This window comes from Notothenia coriiceps, unplaced genomic scaffold (genome assembly GCF_000735185.1).
Source record: "Notothenia coriiceps isolate Sejong01 unplaced genomic scaffold, NC01 NC01_scaffold00037244, whole genome shotgun sequence".
Taxonomy (NCBI): Eukaryota; Metazoa; Chordata; class Actinopteri; order Perciformes; family Nototheniidae; genus Notothenia; species Notothenia coriiceps.
This window is the reverse complement of record NW_011369945.1, coordinates 20,862,409-20,879,426: the sequence shown is the minus strand read 5'-3', so window position 1 is coordinate 20,879,426 and position 17,018 is coordinate 20,862,409. Positions and strand designations below refer to the sequence as shown.

At 39.2% G+C, this 17,018-nt stretch overlaps 2 protein-coding genes across 3 annotated transcripts; both read left to right on the top strand.

The window, feature by feature from the left end:
* The first annotated feature begins 1,000 nt into the window (after positions 1-1,000).
* Positions 1,001-4,868, top strand: LOC104964990 (uncharacterized). The gene is made up of 4 exons (XM_010793926.1): positions 1,001-1,869; positions 2,672-2,752; positions 3,168-3,738; positions 4,179-4,868. Exons 2-4 carry the CDS (start codon positions 2,685-2,687, stop codon positions 4,545-4,547), a joined length of 1,008 nt encoding a protein of 335 aa, XP_010792228.1. The 5' UTR covers positions 1,001-1,869; positions 2,672-2,684; the 3' UTR covers positions 4,548-4,868.
* Positions 4,869-8,159: 3,291 nt separating this feature from the next.
* On the top strand, positions 8,160-11,935 carry mrpl9 (mitochondrial ribosomal protein L9). Of its 2 annotated transcripts, XM_010793928.1 has the most exons (8): positions 8,160-8,442; positions 9,095-9,254; positions 9,853-9,977; positions 10,082-10,135; positions 10,253-10,354; positions 10,469-10,552; positions 11,096-11,216; positions 11,490-11,935. In XM_010793928.1, exons 1-8 carry the CDS (start codon positions 8,356-8,358, stop codon positions 11,573-11,575), a joined length of 819 nt encoding a protein of 272 aa, XP_010792230.1. In that variant the 5' UTR covers positions 8,160-8,355; the 3' UTR covers positions 11,576-11,935. The 2 variants fall into 2 exon arrangements, with proteins under 2 accessions (XP_010792230.1, XP_010792229.1); XM_010793927.1 differs by having other exon boundaries at positions 8,165-8,442; positions 11,096-11,859.
* Positions 11,936-17,018: the final 5,083 nt, after the last annotated feature.

Genomic DNA, 17,018 nt, shown 5'->3' with positions numbered 1-17,018 from the left:
TGGTATAACCAAATATTACTTAACAAGGACAAGTAATGTAATATTTGACTTCCCTCGAGCGATAAGAGACACCATAAAGAAACATCTGCAGACTTTTCCATGTGCCACATTCCCACACACACACACACACACACACACACACACACACACACACACACACACACACACACACACACACACACACACACACACACACACACACACACACACACACACACACACACTGACCTTCACACACTTAATGATGTCACTCTCATAGTACAGGACAAAGGAATAGGAAAACAAATTCTTAGGCAGCTTGTGAGGTGACTATCCAAGTTTATATAGAAGAATATAGGTCAGACAGTGACACTTTTACTACTTCAGACCAAGACCATATACCTTAAAAAGATGTCCACAGTCCCAGAAAAGGTTGAAAATGTCAATAACATGGACTGAGCCAGTGCCAACAATGTGCTGAATCTCACTACTCATCTCCTGACTAGCTGTTGAGGGCCTCTGGCACCTCAGCATTCAGAGAGCTGACCCTGGTCAACAGGTCAATACAGTATTCATTCAGCCTTTTAAAGGGTTATTGGGTCACATGATGTTGCATTTGTGCAAATTAAGTTTTTTACAGTTAAATATGCAACCCTGATTGTTGGGGAAATATTTTCCAAGGCCCATAACTTTGACCCAGTTTATCAGTTCAAACTGTCCTGACTGAGCAGGGGCACCTGTAACCTTGGCTGCTGTGCTCTCAGTGTTCTGTCTCCCTGTTCCTGCCTGTTGGCGTCAGCTGATAGAGGTGTTATCATTCTATCTTGTTATGCAGCATGTTGATTATTCTCTCTGAACTAGCTAAATACATGGGTCTGGAGTAGAGTTCTTCAGAATTGACGTGGCAACTCTACCGTGAAGTCAGAACCTCTGACTCTTTGACTTGTTTTGTGAATTCTCCGGCCGGAGCTCCAAATAAACCCATCGGTGTTTGCCATCAAAGCTCCAGCTCTCTCCGTGTCTCCTTTGAGTCGGTGACTCCTCCTGCATTGCCACACAGAAGGTTCCCCGACACTGATATGATGAGAAGTTATTCAGGTCATATGGAGATATTGGGTCCTTCAACAGCAGAGCAAATCTGTTCTGTAGTGATGGTTATATGCTTTTTTGAATATTTTTAGATTCTTTATGACCCAATCTACTGTATCTGTATCTGAACTTCAAGACTCACTATTAACACCGCCACAGAATACAATACCAATCCTACATCCTGTATTCTCAGAACTGGGTTTTTCTGTTAATTTTCAACCATTCTACAAGTTCTCTCTACGGAAGTTCTTACCTTTGTATTAACACACATCAATATTGGGTCTATTTTTGGATTTTCCATAGCTGATAAGAAACGCTGTGGGAAAGCATTCAGCTGTAGTTGATGCACCTAGAAAAGCCTCTAATGTTTTTTTACCTAAACTAATGATTATTATTACTAACCAGATAAGAAACTCTATTTATTGTATTGTAAAAATAACTATGAAATGGAAGAAAAAGATCCTCATTGTTTTTTATGAATTGATGTGTTTCTAAACCACCACAAATGAAGGACGTGTTAATATGAATACCCCCCACACACTAACACACCCCTCTGCTCCACCCCTGCTCTGTAACGTAGAGCTCAGCTGCTCCACTACGGTATTTCCCACAATAAAATCACAGTTCCACGCGCTGTCTCTGTCATTTTGCCTCGGAGCCCCTCGTCTCCTCTCTCTCTCCCCTCTCTCCCCTCTCTCCCCTCTCTCCCCTCAGGTAGCCCGGACCGGACTGAGCACCAACACCTTCTGGTATCAGGTGTGAACCGGAGAGGACCAGAGCAGCACACGAACACATCAGCAGGTTTGACGCGGCAGCAGGGGGTGGTTTTATTCAGTCTAGGATGAGAAAAGAGACTTAAGCCCTGCTATTGTGAGAGCCTGACGGGGTACACTGAGGTCGAGCCCAGCTCGGATCAGCATGGAATTGTTGTCACTTTTTGTTTTCATATTTCAGCCGACATACTTTCATAAAGGGAACGTGTTTTCTTTTTCCCAGGAAAGATTAAGAGCTCATGGGAAATGTTGTTTTACCATCTTTCAGTAATTGAACAGTTAAAGATTTAACTAAAGTTGTTTTCCCATTATGCTGCCTAACTCTGATATATGTACATTTTGGAAATTGGTGTCTTTTTTTAACTTAACAAATACAAATACAGTTATCAACAAATACAATAATCACGAGTGCTGGGGTCAAGGCTATGACATCAATCCAAGAGACTAAATTACATCTATATCTGATACAGATATACAGAAGTTCCATTTTTATAGTGACACTAGCACGCACAAAAGTAAGACCAAAGGTTTAAACAATATTTGTTCTGATCATCATCAACACCATAGCACTCTTTCAACATATATTTGGAAAAATACTTAAAAAATATATATTGAAGGATTTATACAGTCGATGTCAACAGACACAGTATGACCAAAGTAAAGACAAATTCGTTTTTTGTTTATTAATAAGATCAGATGTTTACTCTGGCTAATTACATTTATATATTTTATTGGCAATCATTTTTGCTAATTTTCTATTCGTATTATATTAAATTAGGGGTTACATCAGTTACATGGGTTTTTCTTGTCTTTTACTTGCTGATCCTCAGAACTGATCCGTCGATGATGAGCGGCATCAGGGGAGGGCGAGTGAAAATGCAAAGGACGCTGATGCTGATGGTTCTGGTGGGGTGAGCAAACTGAAAAGAAATTCAGATTGATAATTGATCTAACATACTAAATACCATTATATTAATTCACATTAGTACGAATCCAATTTCATTTAATGTAACTTTCTTTATCCCACTGCATGTTTTATGCAGTAGAAAAACTCAGCTTTACAAAAGCAAAACAACACCTTTGAATGCCTCAGACTGATGCACAATCTTAAGAAATTATGAATACAATTCTTTTTTTTTTACTCGAGTAATTACATTTCCATCTTAAAACATATACAAATGTTTATCATCACAAACTATTATAACCGCACGTATTGAATTATATTCATTAATGGTGAGCTTGAAAGCACCCACATCATGAACACTAAGTCGCCAACCCTTGACATTCTCTGAGAACAAGAAAAAGGAAAACCTGTTTTGTATCTAGAGTCATTGGTTTGAGTCACGCTGCCATTCAGAGACCTGATTATGATGACACGCCCAACCCGGAGTTCCTCAACCCGTCCTGGATGGCCAGCATCCCGGATGACCAGCCGCTGTCTGAGGTCACCCTGCCCGGGACCCACAACACCATGGCCCTGTACGGAGGGGTGTACGCTGAGTGCCAGACCTGGAGCCTGGCCTCCCAGCTCCGAGCAGGCGTCCGCTACCTGGACATCCGCCTCCGTCACATCAACGGGAAACTCAACCTCCATCACGGGGTGTCTTACCAGCGGGGGCACTTTGGCCACGTGCTGCAGGGTGTGGCTGACTTCCTGTGGGAGTATCCCAGCGAGACAGTGCTGATGCGTGTGAAGGAGGAGTGCAGTGAGACGTACGACATCTACGGCGCTGTGGTAGACTACATCCACCGCTACGCTCACTGGGACCTGCTGTGGCACAGCCGGATCGTGCCGACCGTGGGAGAGGCCCGGGGGAGACTCATCGTCCTGCAGGACTTTCCTGGACCAGACCTGGGGGTGCGCTATGACTCCATGGACATAGCTGATGACTGGAAGGTATAGAAACATATTGTTCAAACATTTCAATGTAAGTTTTGCGATAGAAATCAACAAACACACAAGTCAAAATCAAAAACTCTAGACCCCAGAAAGAGAGAAAATAGTTGCTATATCCAGTATTCCTTTGCTATTCGGGTTTAAAGTAAACGATTACATCCTCCTTTCAACATGTATAAACTGAGGGGAATCAGTAGAGAATCAGAATCAGAATACCTTTATCCGTCCCACAGAGGGGAAATGTACATTTGTTACAGCAGAAAAGAGCCAAAGACAGCTTAATGTTAACTAAGAAGCATGCATATACAAAATAAATATATATTAAAGATAACAAATAAATAAATAATTGTAATAATAAAAAGAGAAGGCCACAACAAACACCTGTCAAAAGTAATTTATATTCATGCTTTTAAATTATTAAATTGTGCCGTTCCCTGTAGGTACCCACACTCCTGCATGTGGAGGACAAATGGCAGAGTGTGTATCACCACCTGGAGGCTGCTCCTGCAGGAAACCTGGCCCAGATCTATCTTACGTACAGCAGTGGAACTGGTGTGTTTGCGTACCCCCGCGCTGTGGCTCTGCGCGTCAACGCACAGCTGTTCGACTACCTGAGCGCCAAGACGGACCAGAAGCAGCGCCTTGGAATCATATGCATGGACTTCCCTGCTGCTCCTACTATTCAAATGATCATTGACTTCCAACTGAGAGAGGTCCAAATACCAGTATTTTACGCAGCTCATCACAAACCAAGTTTCAATTATAGAATTTCTTCACGGAGAAATAAGATGCTCCAACATTTCCTGTAACTACTAGCATGAGGCAACATATATGATATGTCTATAGTGTGGTGTTACCTCACTACTGACTGTAACCATTATAATCTAAATTGCACCTCCAATTAAAGGTATTGTCATTCACCAAAGAAACTGGAAACTAAATAAATCTCATTGATTAAATAAATCAGAAATGGCATGAAATGAACATGCAAAGTTTTGTGCCAAAATAAACGACAGTGAAAACTGATGTGCATCAATTGATGAATTGCTGTTTTTACACATTTTGTCGATTAAAATCAGCAGTCGGGTCACTTGGTATCAACATTGCCGACATATTCCATATAAAAGACAATATTTTTGACTCCATTTTTTATCTTGGCTTTATAGTTTTTGCAAGGTTTGCTTATGCCTAAAAAAAAAACTAATTTCAATCACATTTAATCATTTTTACAACCATTTTAAAGGCCCACATTTTACACATTAAATTCAGAATCAGAAACTGTTCCACTGCACAACTACTTTAAAAATAAATGACAACATTTGTGATAAAAGTGCAACGTGTATTAACAACCACACTGATGAGAGCTGATAACACAGCTTTTCCTGTCTGTGTATCTGCAAGTGCACCAATGTTCTTTTCTGCTTCATGAAATAAGCCCTTGAGTTGAACCATGTATTATGCCTCTTTATATGTATTGACTAAGGGTGGACTAAGATAGAAAGAGAGAGAGATAGGACACCATGTGATGAGGTTGTGGTTTAAAACGATGCACGCAGATCATCTGTGTCAGATGTTATCATAATTTCCTCCTAGTTAAACACAGAGAGTGTTGCGTAACAGTTGTTGAAATGCGTTGACTTGAAATAATATGTCTTAACATCCGGCTAAAACAGCAAAGGATGTTAATAGGGTAGATGCTTTGTAAGCAGTGTCCGACTCAGACTCTAGCTACACTCATTTAGTGAATAAGAAGAAAGAAAGGAAATAAGTCTTTCCAGTGTCTCCATTCAGAACTGAACAGGTACGATAAAACACTTTTGCTGCAGCTTCTCTCCCTGATTATGTCTTTTTAAAAACTGGACAAGACTTTCTTTACTGCAGAGATGAATCCGTCTCCAGATGACCAAATCAGGCCTCGAGGGGCTGTAACGATTGCATCACTTGGTGAGATATCTTTCCTCTCACATTTATGTTTGCCTTATTATTTTTATTTTACTCTTCCTTACCCTCTCACTCTTCCTTTCTTGTAGTTGTGGTGAATATGATTTGGTGGATGCTTATGATCGTAGCCATTGGTTTGGGTAGGTTTGATCAATGTAATATTTTTTGACAGCAAACCATATATTTTTTGGAGAGTATTTTTCATGATCCTGTGTTAATATGTTTCTGGACACCATCATAGGGCTTACACATCTACAACGATGTCCAGCAGAGCCGATCCTCCCCATCTACCTGATAGTGCTGGGAGCGACCACCCTCCTCTCTCTGTTTATGACCTACATCATGACCAACAGGGAGGGGGCCAGGGTCCCCATCATGTGCTCCGTCTGCATCACCCTCCTGTACCTCTTCAGTTTCGGCTGGTTCATTGCAGGTGGGAGAAAATGTCACCAAAATGTTGGTAGATAACATCTCTCCGGACATGAAAATAGGCAATGATGTAAAGTAACTGAGTAGCCTGCATTTACTCAGGTGCCGTTGAAATAAAATTACATTGTTGAGTATTGTATTTCATCCTACTCTTCTATAATGATAGGGGCTTGTTCTCACTTGTTAGTGGGTATAGTTTTGTAGAAAGAAGATATGCCTCCATTGAACTGCTCACGACAAGGATTAGCTCTAGTAACTGAGTCATGATTTCTAGAAATAGGCATTGGTTTTGGTTGGTTTATAATACTGTATTTGTTTTATGGCGCACTTTGCAATTCTATGCAACTCACATCAAAACAATCTAAATTGATAAATAGCACTTTAGGTAAGTGAAAAAATAAGTATTTGTGATCCTGATTGGTGCAAGGGAGTACCAAACTTGGAAATAACTGTTTGTTTTGGTTACCATCAGTAAAAATCGGACAAAAAAAAACTTGTTTTCAGGGCCTTCAAGTTTGGTTTCTTTGTTTAGTTCTACATCTTAATCAAATTCAAATGTTCTCCTGTAGGTTCTATCTGGATTTATCCTATCTATCCTCCCAACTACACCCCCGGAACAGCTCCATACTGCCACAGGGTTACCTACCTGTTTGCCTTCGTGATCACCACCATTGTGTGGCTCGCTACGACTCTCATGTTCGTCTTTGGATGCTGCTTCGCTGTACTGACCTGCTGTCAGTTTGTAATTTCAGGAGGCAGATTGGTACCCAGCCGCTATTCTTTCTACGGTGCGACAAGTGATTTCCAAGAACCCATTGTTGGTGATGTGTGATTGAACGATTTCTTCGCTCATGTCTTCCAATGTCTTGAGATTTTACAATAGGTTTAACAGGAGTGAAACTTTTTCAACTCTTTATTATGCTTCTGCTGCTAAAGGTTTTTTATCTTTTTTGTTTTTGTAGTTGAACAGTTTGATTGAATAAGATAATGTTATTAATCCCAATTCAATTGTTACAGCAACTTTAATAGGCACAGAAAAAAAGAGCTTAAAAAATAAATGACATAGCCTTATACATAAATACACATTACACTTTTTGCACTTGATACTGAAAGTATGGGCAGCTAGTAAAACAATACCCTTTACTTAGATTTGGCTTTCTGCATGTGTCTTTCCTCAGTGGAATAACTTTTCTTTATTGCACCACTTAAAGTGGTATTGTACAAAAGATTTGTGTAATAATCTATGAAAATAAAAGTGTAATATGTTGTGAATTAATTAATTTAGCTATATTCCTGATGATTTGAATAAATGCTGCCGTTCTATTTAAGTATCTTATCATTGTGTGTCTTGTTCTTGCTAGGGTGTAAAGTGTTTTGCACTTTAAAATTGGGAAAATGGAACTCAACTGTAACAGTGATTTCACTGACACATTGTGGAGTACACTTCTACCTCAATGCATCAAAGGAGAGAGGTTTAAATACTGAAAGCTGTAAATAGGATACTTTCAACTCGTGTTAAGTTACTCTGTATAACAAGTAAAGGCTGTTTCATTCTGTTTCATATAGCATAGCATTTATTTTTGATAGGGTCAATTAAGTGCCATGGTAGCTGAGTGTTTATAGGCAGCCCATACCAGAGGCATAGAATAGAATGATAACTGTAGAATTAAATAGAACATATAATTCTCTCTATATGGCGCTGGCACATACCATTTAACTGCAGCGTCATGGCGACAAAAAAAAGAAAAGCTGTGATATATACTGCTATGATGAACTGATATATAATTTTAGGCAAATTTGACCATACAATCCAAAAACAAAGTACTATGATAACAAATTCTTAGATACTTTTAAGGATGAATTGCCTTTTAGATGTAAACGTTTTCAGTACAAAAAAAAAGAATGTATTAAAAAGCCTGTAAAGCCTGTGAATCCAAAGGTTAGTTGTAATAAGATTGTCTCTTTAACGACTCAGTACATTCATTTTGATATTTTGTAAGGGCTTTTAAATCAGGCCTTTTTCAGGTCAACTATTTCTGCTGGCGGGGTCCTTTTACGTCACACGCACAGAACCAACTCAAATTAGCCTTTAGCAAATCAAGCTAACATGCATGCTGCGATTATCTGACCTGTGACTGGAGAATAACCTAAAAGTAAAGGTTTTTTAAACGCGGGCTTATTTGCCATTTTTCCTGCTTTATCCCGGGGGATTTTGAAGAAGGCTGTGAGTTTCTTGGTTCAGTGAACATGTGGAGCTCAGGCCGCCGTGCCCTTCAGGATTTGATGCTCCAGCAGCAGACTGCTGTCAGGAGCTTCTCCCTCAGCCCTGCTCTGGTCAGTGTCCGAGCACTTCATACACTAATATGTGGTTTGTTGAAAATAAAAATAACTAGGTCCGCACTCCACTGTTCTGCTGGAGAGCCATGACAAATCATTACAATTAGGGCTGGGCAATATCTCAAAATCAATATTGTGTTACGAGACTATATATCTAGAGGTTTTAATTTTGTATATCGTAATATCATAAGTGTTTATTTTTCCTGATTTTAAAGCTGCATTGCAGTTAAGGAGTGTAATTGTCTGAGTTTAACAGACTTTTCTAGATGTGTTATATGCCTTTACCCACTTAAAACTAATTAAATTAAATCCAATTTACTAAAAAATGATTTATCATTGTGTAAATATGTTGTGAAAGCATCAATGATAAACATTACAACATCAATATTTAGGTGTTTAATCCTTTTTAATATTTGCTGTTCACTTTTTGGTTTTATTATATTTGTATCTGTATCATATTCTATCTTTTAAATATGTTTAACTCATGTGTAATGCTTGACAACACGGTTCCTCTTTGAAAGTAATTTGGGATGAATAAAGTATTTACCGATCTCATCGCCCAACCCTTAAACCAAAAACATAAATCCAATTATAGGAGGCTACAGGACATGACAGCAGACTTATCTATTTGTTCGTGGTGTTTCCACAGAATACAGTGATCGTGGAGAGATGGTGGCAGGTGCCCTTATCAAAAGAAGGCCGTCCGCCCAGGCTTCACCCTCGAAGACACAGAATCTACAAACTGGTTGAAGACACCAAACAGGCTCCGAAGCAGAAGATGGAGCTCATCCTGGCGGCCACAGTTCCCAGTAAGTACTGCTCTCACTGACACTGGTGAAACAAATACCCTTAATACTCAAATGTCAAGTCCTGCATTACAATTGTGAAATTACAGTTACAAGTATTGGTATCAAATGATTCTTGTACCAAAAGTAAAAGTACTCGCATGCGTAATGGCCTATAATCATTTATGTTGCATTGTAGAAGGAGCCTGTGACTTAAAAACAATAAAGCCCTTTGAATCAGAATCATATTGATTGGATTATGATTATTGATGCAATAATGTATCCATCACAGCTCGTAAAGGCGTTGCTCATTTGAATGACTTTGTATACTTTTGCTGGATATCTTAACCTAGAATGATATGCCAATATCTGTATTTACTACAAAGTTAAATATTGACTTCCAAAATGTAGTGGATTAGAACTTTAAAGTAGCATAAAATGATTATACTCTTGTCAAGTACAAGCACCTCAACTAAGTACATTACTTGTGAGTAAATGGACAATCCATTACTGCTCACAGATAACAAACCTGAGATGTCAGAGTTGTCACAGGAAGTAAAACAATATATTTGCACCATTGAACTTTTTTTAATTATTAAAATACCTGTGTTTGTTCTTGCAGAGCTCGGAGTGCGAGGGGACACCGTGTTAGTGAGAAAGTCAGCTGGCAGAAATAAGCTGCTGCCCCAAGGCCTCGCAGTGTATCCTTCACCGGAGAACAAACACATGTTTGAAGAGGAGATAAAAGTGAGGACTTTGTTTTAATATTGTCCTTTTATATCTATTTCCCACATATTACTGTCCATAGCAATGTTCAGTTATTAAATATTGTCACTTTTCTTTACTAACAGCTCCTGCGTGAGGGGAAGCCAGAGGAAAGAGTTCAAACCCGCTCTGGACAGTTGGTGAGTTTTCTACAAGCTTTTCCACGATTCACCATTGTTCTGTCTTGGCTGGAGACACAAATGACCCCCACAGCTGTTTTTTTAACAAAGGCTTCCTCGTGTTTTTTTTCTTTACAGACAGTAGAGATCCTTAAAAAATCCCATTTAAACATTAGCAGAATGCCTTCGGAGGAATTCCAGGTCAATAAAGAAGTGGTCTGTAGGCAGTTCAAAAAGAAGGTACGGCCTTCTTTACCTCTTTCTTTTTTTTTTTTACATTTCCTCTTTAATATTACATAAGTGCCTCTCTTGAACAATCTAACTGTTTATTCATTGAATTCATCTTTTTCTCAGCTGGGAGTTTTTGTGCCTCCTCATGCTTTGAGTCTGTCATTTGAGTCGGTCAAGGAGGAGGGCGACTACTGGTGTGAAGTTACGGTGAGTTATGATTTTTATCATTGTATTATCAGACAGACTACACTAAAGATACATTTTTATCAGTTTGTAGAATTTCTTTTATTTCCAAATGTTTTTATGAGCTGTTTTTTTACAAGAATAATCACATAAGAAATAGCTAACATTTTCTTCAGAGAAATTCAAATTACTTTTAACTTTTGTCTTAATTTTTTTCAATCAGAAGCATATCTTCATGTAACTTTTAAGCTGGTTATTTTACCAAAGATCAGAATGCATTACATTGCATTTAGCTGACGCTTGAAGAAAACAGAATCATATAAGTACATCAGGTTTCATAGAGCTAAAACATTTCAAGTGCTACTCAACTGGCTTTAGATTAGCCAGTCCTTTGTTAGTATATAAGTGCTTTGTTAATAGTTCTATCGCTCGAAGTGGAGTCGAAAGAGATGAGTTTTCAGTCTGCTCCGGAAGATGAGCAAGCTTTCTGCTGTCCTGATTTCAATGGGGAGCTCATTCCACCATTTTGGAGCCAGGATAGCAATGCTTAGTTTTGTTTTCTTCCAGGTTAATGGAATGGACATAGTTCGTGTCCCTCTATCTGTGGTGCCATATGTGGACCCATCAGCAATCTATCAGAAGCAGCTGAAAGCGCGAATAGCGCAGGCAGCCGCAGATGCTGCTGCTGAGGACGAGGAGGCTGCCGTGAATCTAGTGGACGAAGCTGCAGTGAAGTTAGTGTCTGATGCTCCAGTGGAGGAAGCTGCTGTGAAGCTAGTTTCTGATGCTCCAGTGGAGGAAGCTGCTGTGAAGCTAGTTTCTGATGCTCCAGTGGAGGAAGCTGCTGTGAAGCTAGTTTCTGATGCTGCGGTGGAGGAAGCGGCTGTGAAGCTGGTGTCTGATGCTGCGGTGGAGGCTGAAACAGCTAAAGACTCTGTGGGTGAAGCTGCAGCAGGAGTCTCTGCTGCTGAGGAAGAAAAAGCAGCAAGTACACCGACAAGTCCAGACACAACAGCACCACCAAGTGATAGCCCGAAGAAAGATTAAAGGACTAAGATGTGCATAGAACTTTGATGGATATTGTTTACCTGTAATTCACATGTATAAAATCAGTTGTCTGTATAATTATTAAATGAATTATTCAAATAATGGTGGAACTTTTGTATATTTCATTTGAGCTGTTAACCAAAGCTGGATAGACAATAAAACACTTTTGTAATCTAAATGTAATGCCTGCTCCATTGTGTTTCGACGTGACCAAAAACCTCCATTTGCATTTGGAACTATTGACCAAGACAAGGAAAATATGTATTCATTCATTTTGAACACAGTACGCATAACAAATGTATGAGGTAAACAAAAAGTGAAACTGTTGAACATGTAGGTCCCTGAATTATTGACATAGGACATTTATAATGCATAACACAGTTGTATGCTTTGTCAATCTTTAAATGAAACCTGCAGAGGTCAATGTTAGTTTTGTGACCTCATTGAGATGGACATGTAATCAATCAATGAATAAATTGAGTACATTTGTATTTCTAACAAAACACCCTAGTAATGTCCAAAAGATCTGGAAGATGTGTGATATATAAAGACTCAGCGGCTCAGCTCTGACACAAGCTCTGCATGCGGTTTGAACCATAACAAGGTATGAAAGAAATCAATACTTGTAGACTGCTGATATGTTTTAGATTCAGTTTTGAAGCAGACCAGGGGCCTGTACTACGAAGCTGGTTCTACCTAACCTGGATATGTTTGAGTTAGCCGGTTGGCCTAATCCAAAACATACGCGCTCTCGCTAAATTGTACTACGACGCGGGTTATCAAGTGGATCGCTCAAGCCAGCCGTGCCCTATCTAGTTAGGTGCGCGTTCACATGAAAGGGGTGGTATTTGGAGCATTCGACCAATCACAAACATGGAGAAGAGTACTGACAGCGTAGCGTCATACTTCCTGAATGAAAAGTCAACTATAATATTAGACATATGAAGAAGTTAAACTTTAAACATCCATGACTTAAACACTTTATCCAGGATAAAAGCCACATATGCTGCACCTGCAAGGTGAATACAGCTGGTACAAGAAAAAGTGTTTGAATGCGTACATTAACAGGTTTATGATATGCCCCGTCTAAGACACGATCTGACTTTAATTACATTTGACTCGGGTGTTTCGTAATGTGTTGCTTAAAATAATACTTCTGCATACAGTATGTGACACTGTGAGTGTTGCACGGCCAGATACGGCTCAGCTGACTCAGGTAAGGAAATATATGATACATTATGATGACTGTACTTAATGTTACTCTGATCCGGTTACTTATGTTGTGGCAGATATTTAAGTAAGCTTTCTTAACGCTAATGTTATAATAGTCAGATTGCGCTGAAGATGGGAGGTGATATTCTATTCAATTTCACGTTCACACAGTCTGTGATTTTTGCCGGCCGTCTTTCCTGCAACGGCAGTTTAAACCAGGGCCGTGGGAAGTAGGGGTGCTGAGGGTGCTGCAGCACCCCCTGGTGGAGGACAGGGGATCTGCACTTCCACAAGATTAAATGCAAATATAATACAAAAAAAAACGAATTTTCATCCTTGATGTAACAACATTCATTTAAGTAAAGATAACACCCTTTTCACCCCGGTTACATTTTCCATTTGCCCTGTACGATGGGCGCTGTAAGTGATGAAAGTGGGGAATTTTGGCTTATCGGGCACCCGCAGCTCACAGCCAAAGTGAGAGAGAGAGATAGATAGATAGATAGATAGAGAGGGGGGGTGCACCGGTACCGGCGGGGATTGTTGTTAGCTTCTGCTGCGCTAACGGATATAAGAAGCTGTTTCTACAATAATGTGGAGAGAGAGTTCTGTCCTGTCAGACTGAGAGGCTCAGTGAGGTAAAGGACTCTGAGGGTTTAGATAGTGCACTTTAGTCTAAGTTATCTCAGTGGGTCTCAAACGTTTTGATCACAATTTATGTAAGCAAATACTTCAAAAGGGACACCTTTATAATTATTAGGATAAATAAAAACAGGTTTGAAATCATTCCAATGTATACTATAGGACAGTAAACCAAAAATATTGTTTAAAACTGGAGAGATTTTAAAATATACATAAATNAACACCCAAGGACACCTTACAGGGCATAGGGGCAATATAGGGAACAATTAATTTCCTGTTGCTTGTCTTGTCTTACCCCGGCTGATACTTCCCACTGTTTTAATTGTTCCCTATATTGCCCCTATGCCCTGTAAGGTGTCCTTGGGTGTTATGAAAGGCACCCCCCAAAATAAATGTATTATTGTTATTATTATTAATATAAAGGTTGGTACATTTGTTGGGTATATACTAAAATGTTACTGGCCCATTGCATCATTATCAACTACTCTGGGCTACCATCGCCTTGGAAAGAAAAAAATAAGAGAAACTCAAATACACCAACACGTTGGATAGTTCCATTGCTTGCCTCTCTAATGAGACTCAGTGAGTTGTAAAAAGAAACCTGCAGCAGCTCCTCTTAAGCACCCTGGACAGCGCCCATCAACAGAGAGACACACGTCCCTTTACACACTTAATAACTATCTTTCCTCCCATTGCATCAGTCAAATTGCCTCTACATCGCAAAATATAATAATAATATTATTATATTTTCAGCATTTTTGCACCTGTATCCACGGTGTGTTCATATATTATATGACCGTGGATACAGGTGCAAAAATGCTGATTTAAAAACTGAAATATTTACGCGCAGGTGTTGAAAATACAAAGCTATGGGACATGAAGATATGCAATCAAACTCTAAGAAAGACGAACGAATGAACTCAGTTTGGTCAAATGAGAATAAAATACATATAAAACACACATTCAGGCTACTTTTCTCATCCCTTTGTTTCTTTGCAACAATGTATAAAACATCATAGGAAGGTTACTGACATACATTATTACGTGAATTTATGTTGACATTAAAAGTTCATTTTTGACCCTTGAAAAGTTAGAAGGTGTTCTGGAGCTTTTGGTTGTTTCATGCTCAAGAGATGCCCAGTTAGGATGCCTGTAGATGCTCACATTTCCAAATGTCCTAATCACTTGATAAATAATGCTCCTTGTGTTGACATTGTTTTTTTCTTTTGCTGCATGTGGAAATCAAAGGCAGCGTTCCACCTTTTACATGTATCAAATCAAATCAAATCAAAGTGTATTTATAAAGCACATTTAAAAGCGATTTTTGGTCGGGTCAAAGTGCTGTACATGTAATAAATACTACAATCACTTAAAAACACATTACTAGATTCATAATAAAAGGCAATAAATTAGAACAGATATATAGAAAACACAGGGAAAAGTCAGGAGCCCGTAGCCTAATAAAAGTATCTTACTGTCCAAATCATATGTGGGACTGAGTTAATCAACATGTATGATGATGCCATTTTGCCTTTCCTATTATCACCAGCAATCAGTCAACTAAGATGATGCTAACTGGTGCATAATGGCACAACATGCAGATTTCATGATACTACTATATATTGCAAGCAAAGGACAGATACCTGCTTTACTCAACACATAAATAAAGCAGTTTGTCAACATTGATATACAGATATTAGTAGATACAGGTTTGAAAGTGTTATATAAGAGTTTAAGTATATTGTTTACGTATATACTGTACTTCAGCTGGAATGTATCGATTCTACTTTTTCGGTCACTCAATTCAATCAGAGTCAACAACATATCCTATGTCCGATTAGATTAAAAGCCTGCAGCACTAATGCGAATTGTGGCCCTAAATTAAAGCTAAGAAGTCACCTGCACTACAAATGTATCAGCTGAGCCTCTCGACACCAGATGGCTGCAGACTAGAAGGAGGACTTGGGCAGAGAGTCAAAGACGCTCCCATATGGTCACTGTTACAGCCTTAAAAAACACTCCAATTACATGTGTATAAGGATATGCTGTAAATTGATATTTAATACGTTCATAGTTTACCTTTCAATAATTGTCAAGCGTTTAAATCGCGTCGGTAAATAGTTGCCATGGGTTGACACTGGCAGGCAATATGTATGCACATCAATTAGGTGACGTAAGTAATGTTTGCAGTGTGCCTCTGTGGGAGTAAGCACTACAGAAAAGCATATCAACTGCTTAGGTGCAATCCAAACAGTACAAGGGGTGTGTGTGTGTGTAATATCAACAGTCAAACACAAATGCAAACCTCTGTAAAGGTGTTTGTCTATGCTGCGAGTATGGGGCCCCTCATGTGCAGCATTAGCATCACTGCAGCTTATGTTCTGCATTATATTTTTTCGCTTTTGTTTTGATCTATATTGGGTTTAATTCTGTACTTGTGCAGTGATCAAATTCCACAACAGCAGATCATTTAAGGCGGTGCTGGTGAGAAATGAGGAGAAACATTTAGTATGTCAGTGGCGCCATCTTGTGGAAGAAATACGTAATTATCTATCTATCTACGTATCTATCCATCCATACATTTATTTTATCTCTCGATCATACCAGGACAAATGGTTATTTTTCAAAAGGAAATCCTCAAGATGGATAGCCAATGAATGATTTAAACATTACTTTGTTGTATCACCAACATCTAGTTTGATACCACCATAGGCAACAACGCTACTTTTATGGGCTGAAAAGCTCATAACATAATTATTGAGGATTTAGAAATTCTAAGTTTTTGTGGTATTTAATGTGAGAAGCTATACACATTTGTTTTTAAATGTTAGTGTTAAATGCTCTGCAACATGCTTGTTTTGTCAGTCACGCGCTACAATGCTTTGCCTCCACCTAGTGGTAGGAAATGATGCAGCAGTAGTGATGCATTTGTGTGTAAGAGGGTTGAAACAACCAAGCAGCTCATGTGATTACAGTGAGTTGACAATCAGATGAGTCCAGCTCCTCAGATAAGGATAAGGGCGTATCATCTGACATATTTTAGGAGCACCCTAAGCACCAGACGTTTGTTTTGTGTGAGCAGCTCTCATTGGCTAACAGAGGAGGTATAGTGATACATCAGGGCTGACAGGGACCTGAGTGCAGCTCTCTGCTCAGTTTCCCTGCTCTGATAGAGTGTCTGGTCCCACGGCTCAGTGGTCTGTGTGGCCCGAGCCGAGCCTCCATTTGTCTTTCCTCCTGAGGCGATAAATCTCACCTGTACATACAGACAGATGGAGGCTTCGAGTGAAATATGAGAATTGTTGCCATTAACTTTATTACACCGACTACTGTTCTCTTCTTCTGTCATCAGCTCTGACTGAAGGTTGGAACAGGAGGAGTTTACTGACTCGCTCCTTGTTTCAACAGAGCAAAGGGGGATGTGTTTAACATGATGACACTAATATTTATAAACAAACCAAAAGTCGTTTTTTGGTTCCTTTACTTTTTGTAATAATATATTTTTTTCTGCTGATTTAAATGTGATGCTAGCTTAAAGTCATACTTTAAAGCGTTTTCTAGATATTTTCTTTACTAACTGAGATAAATA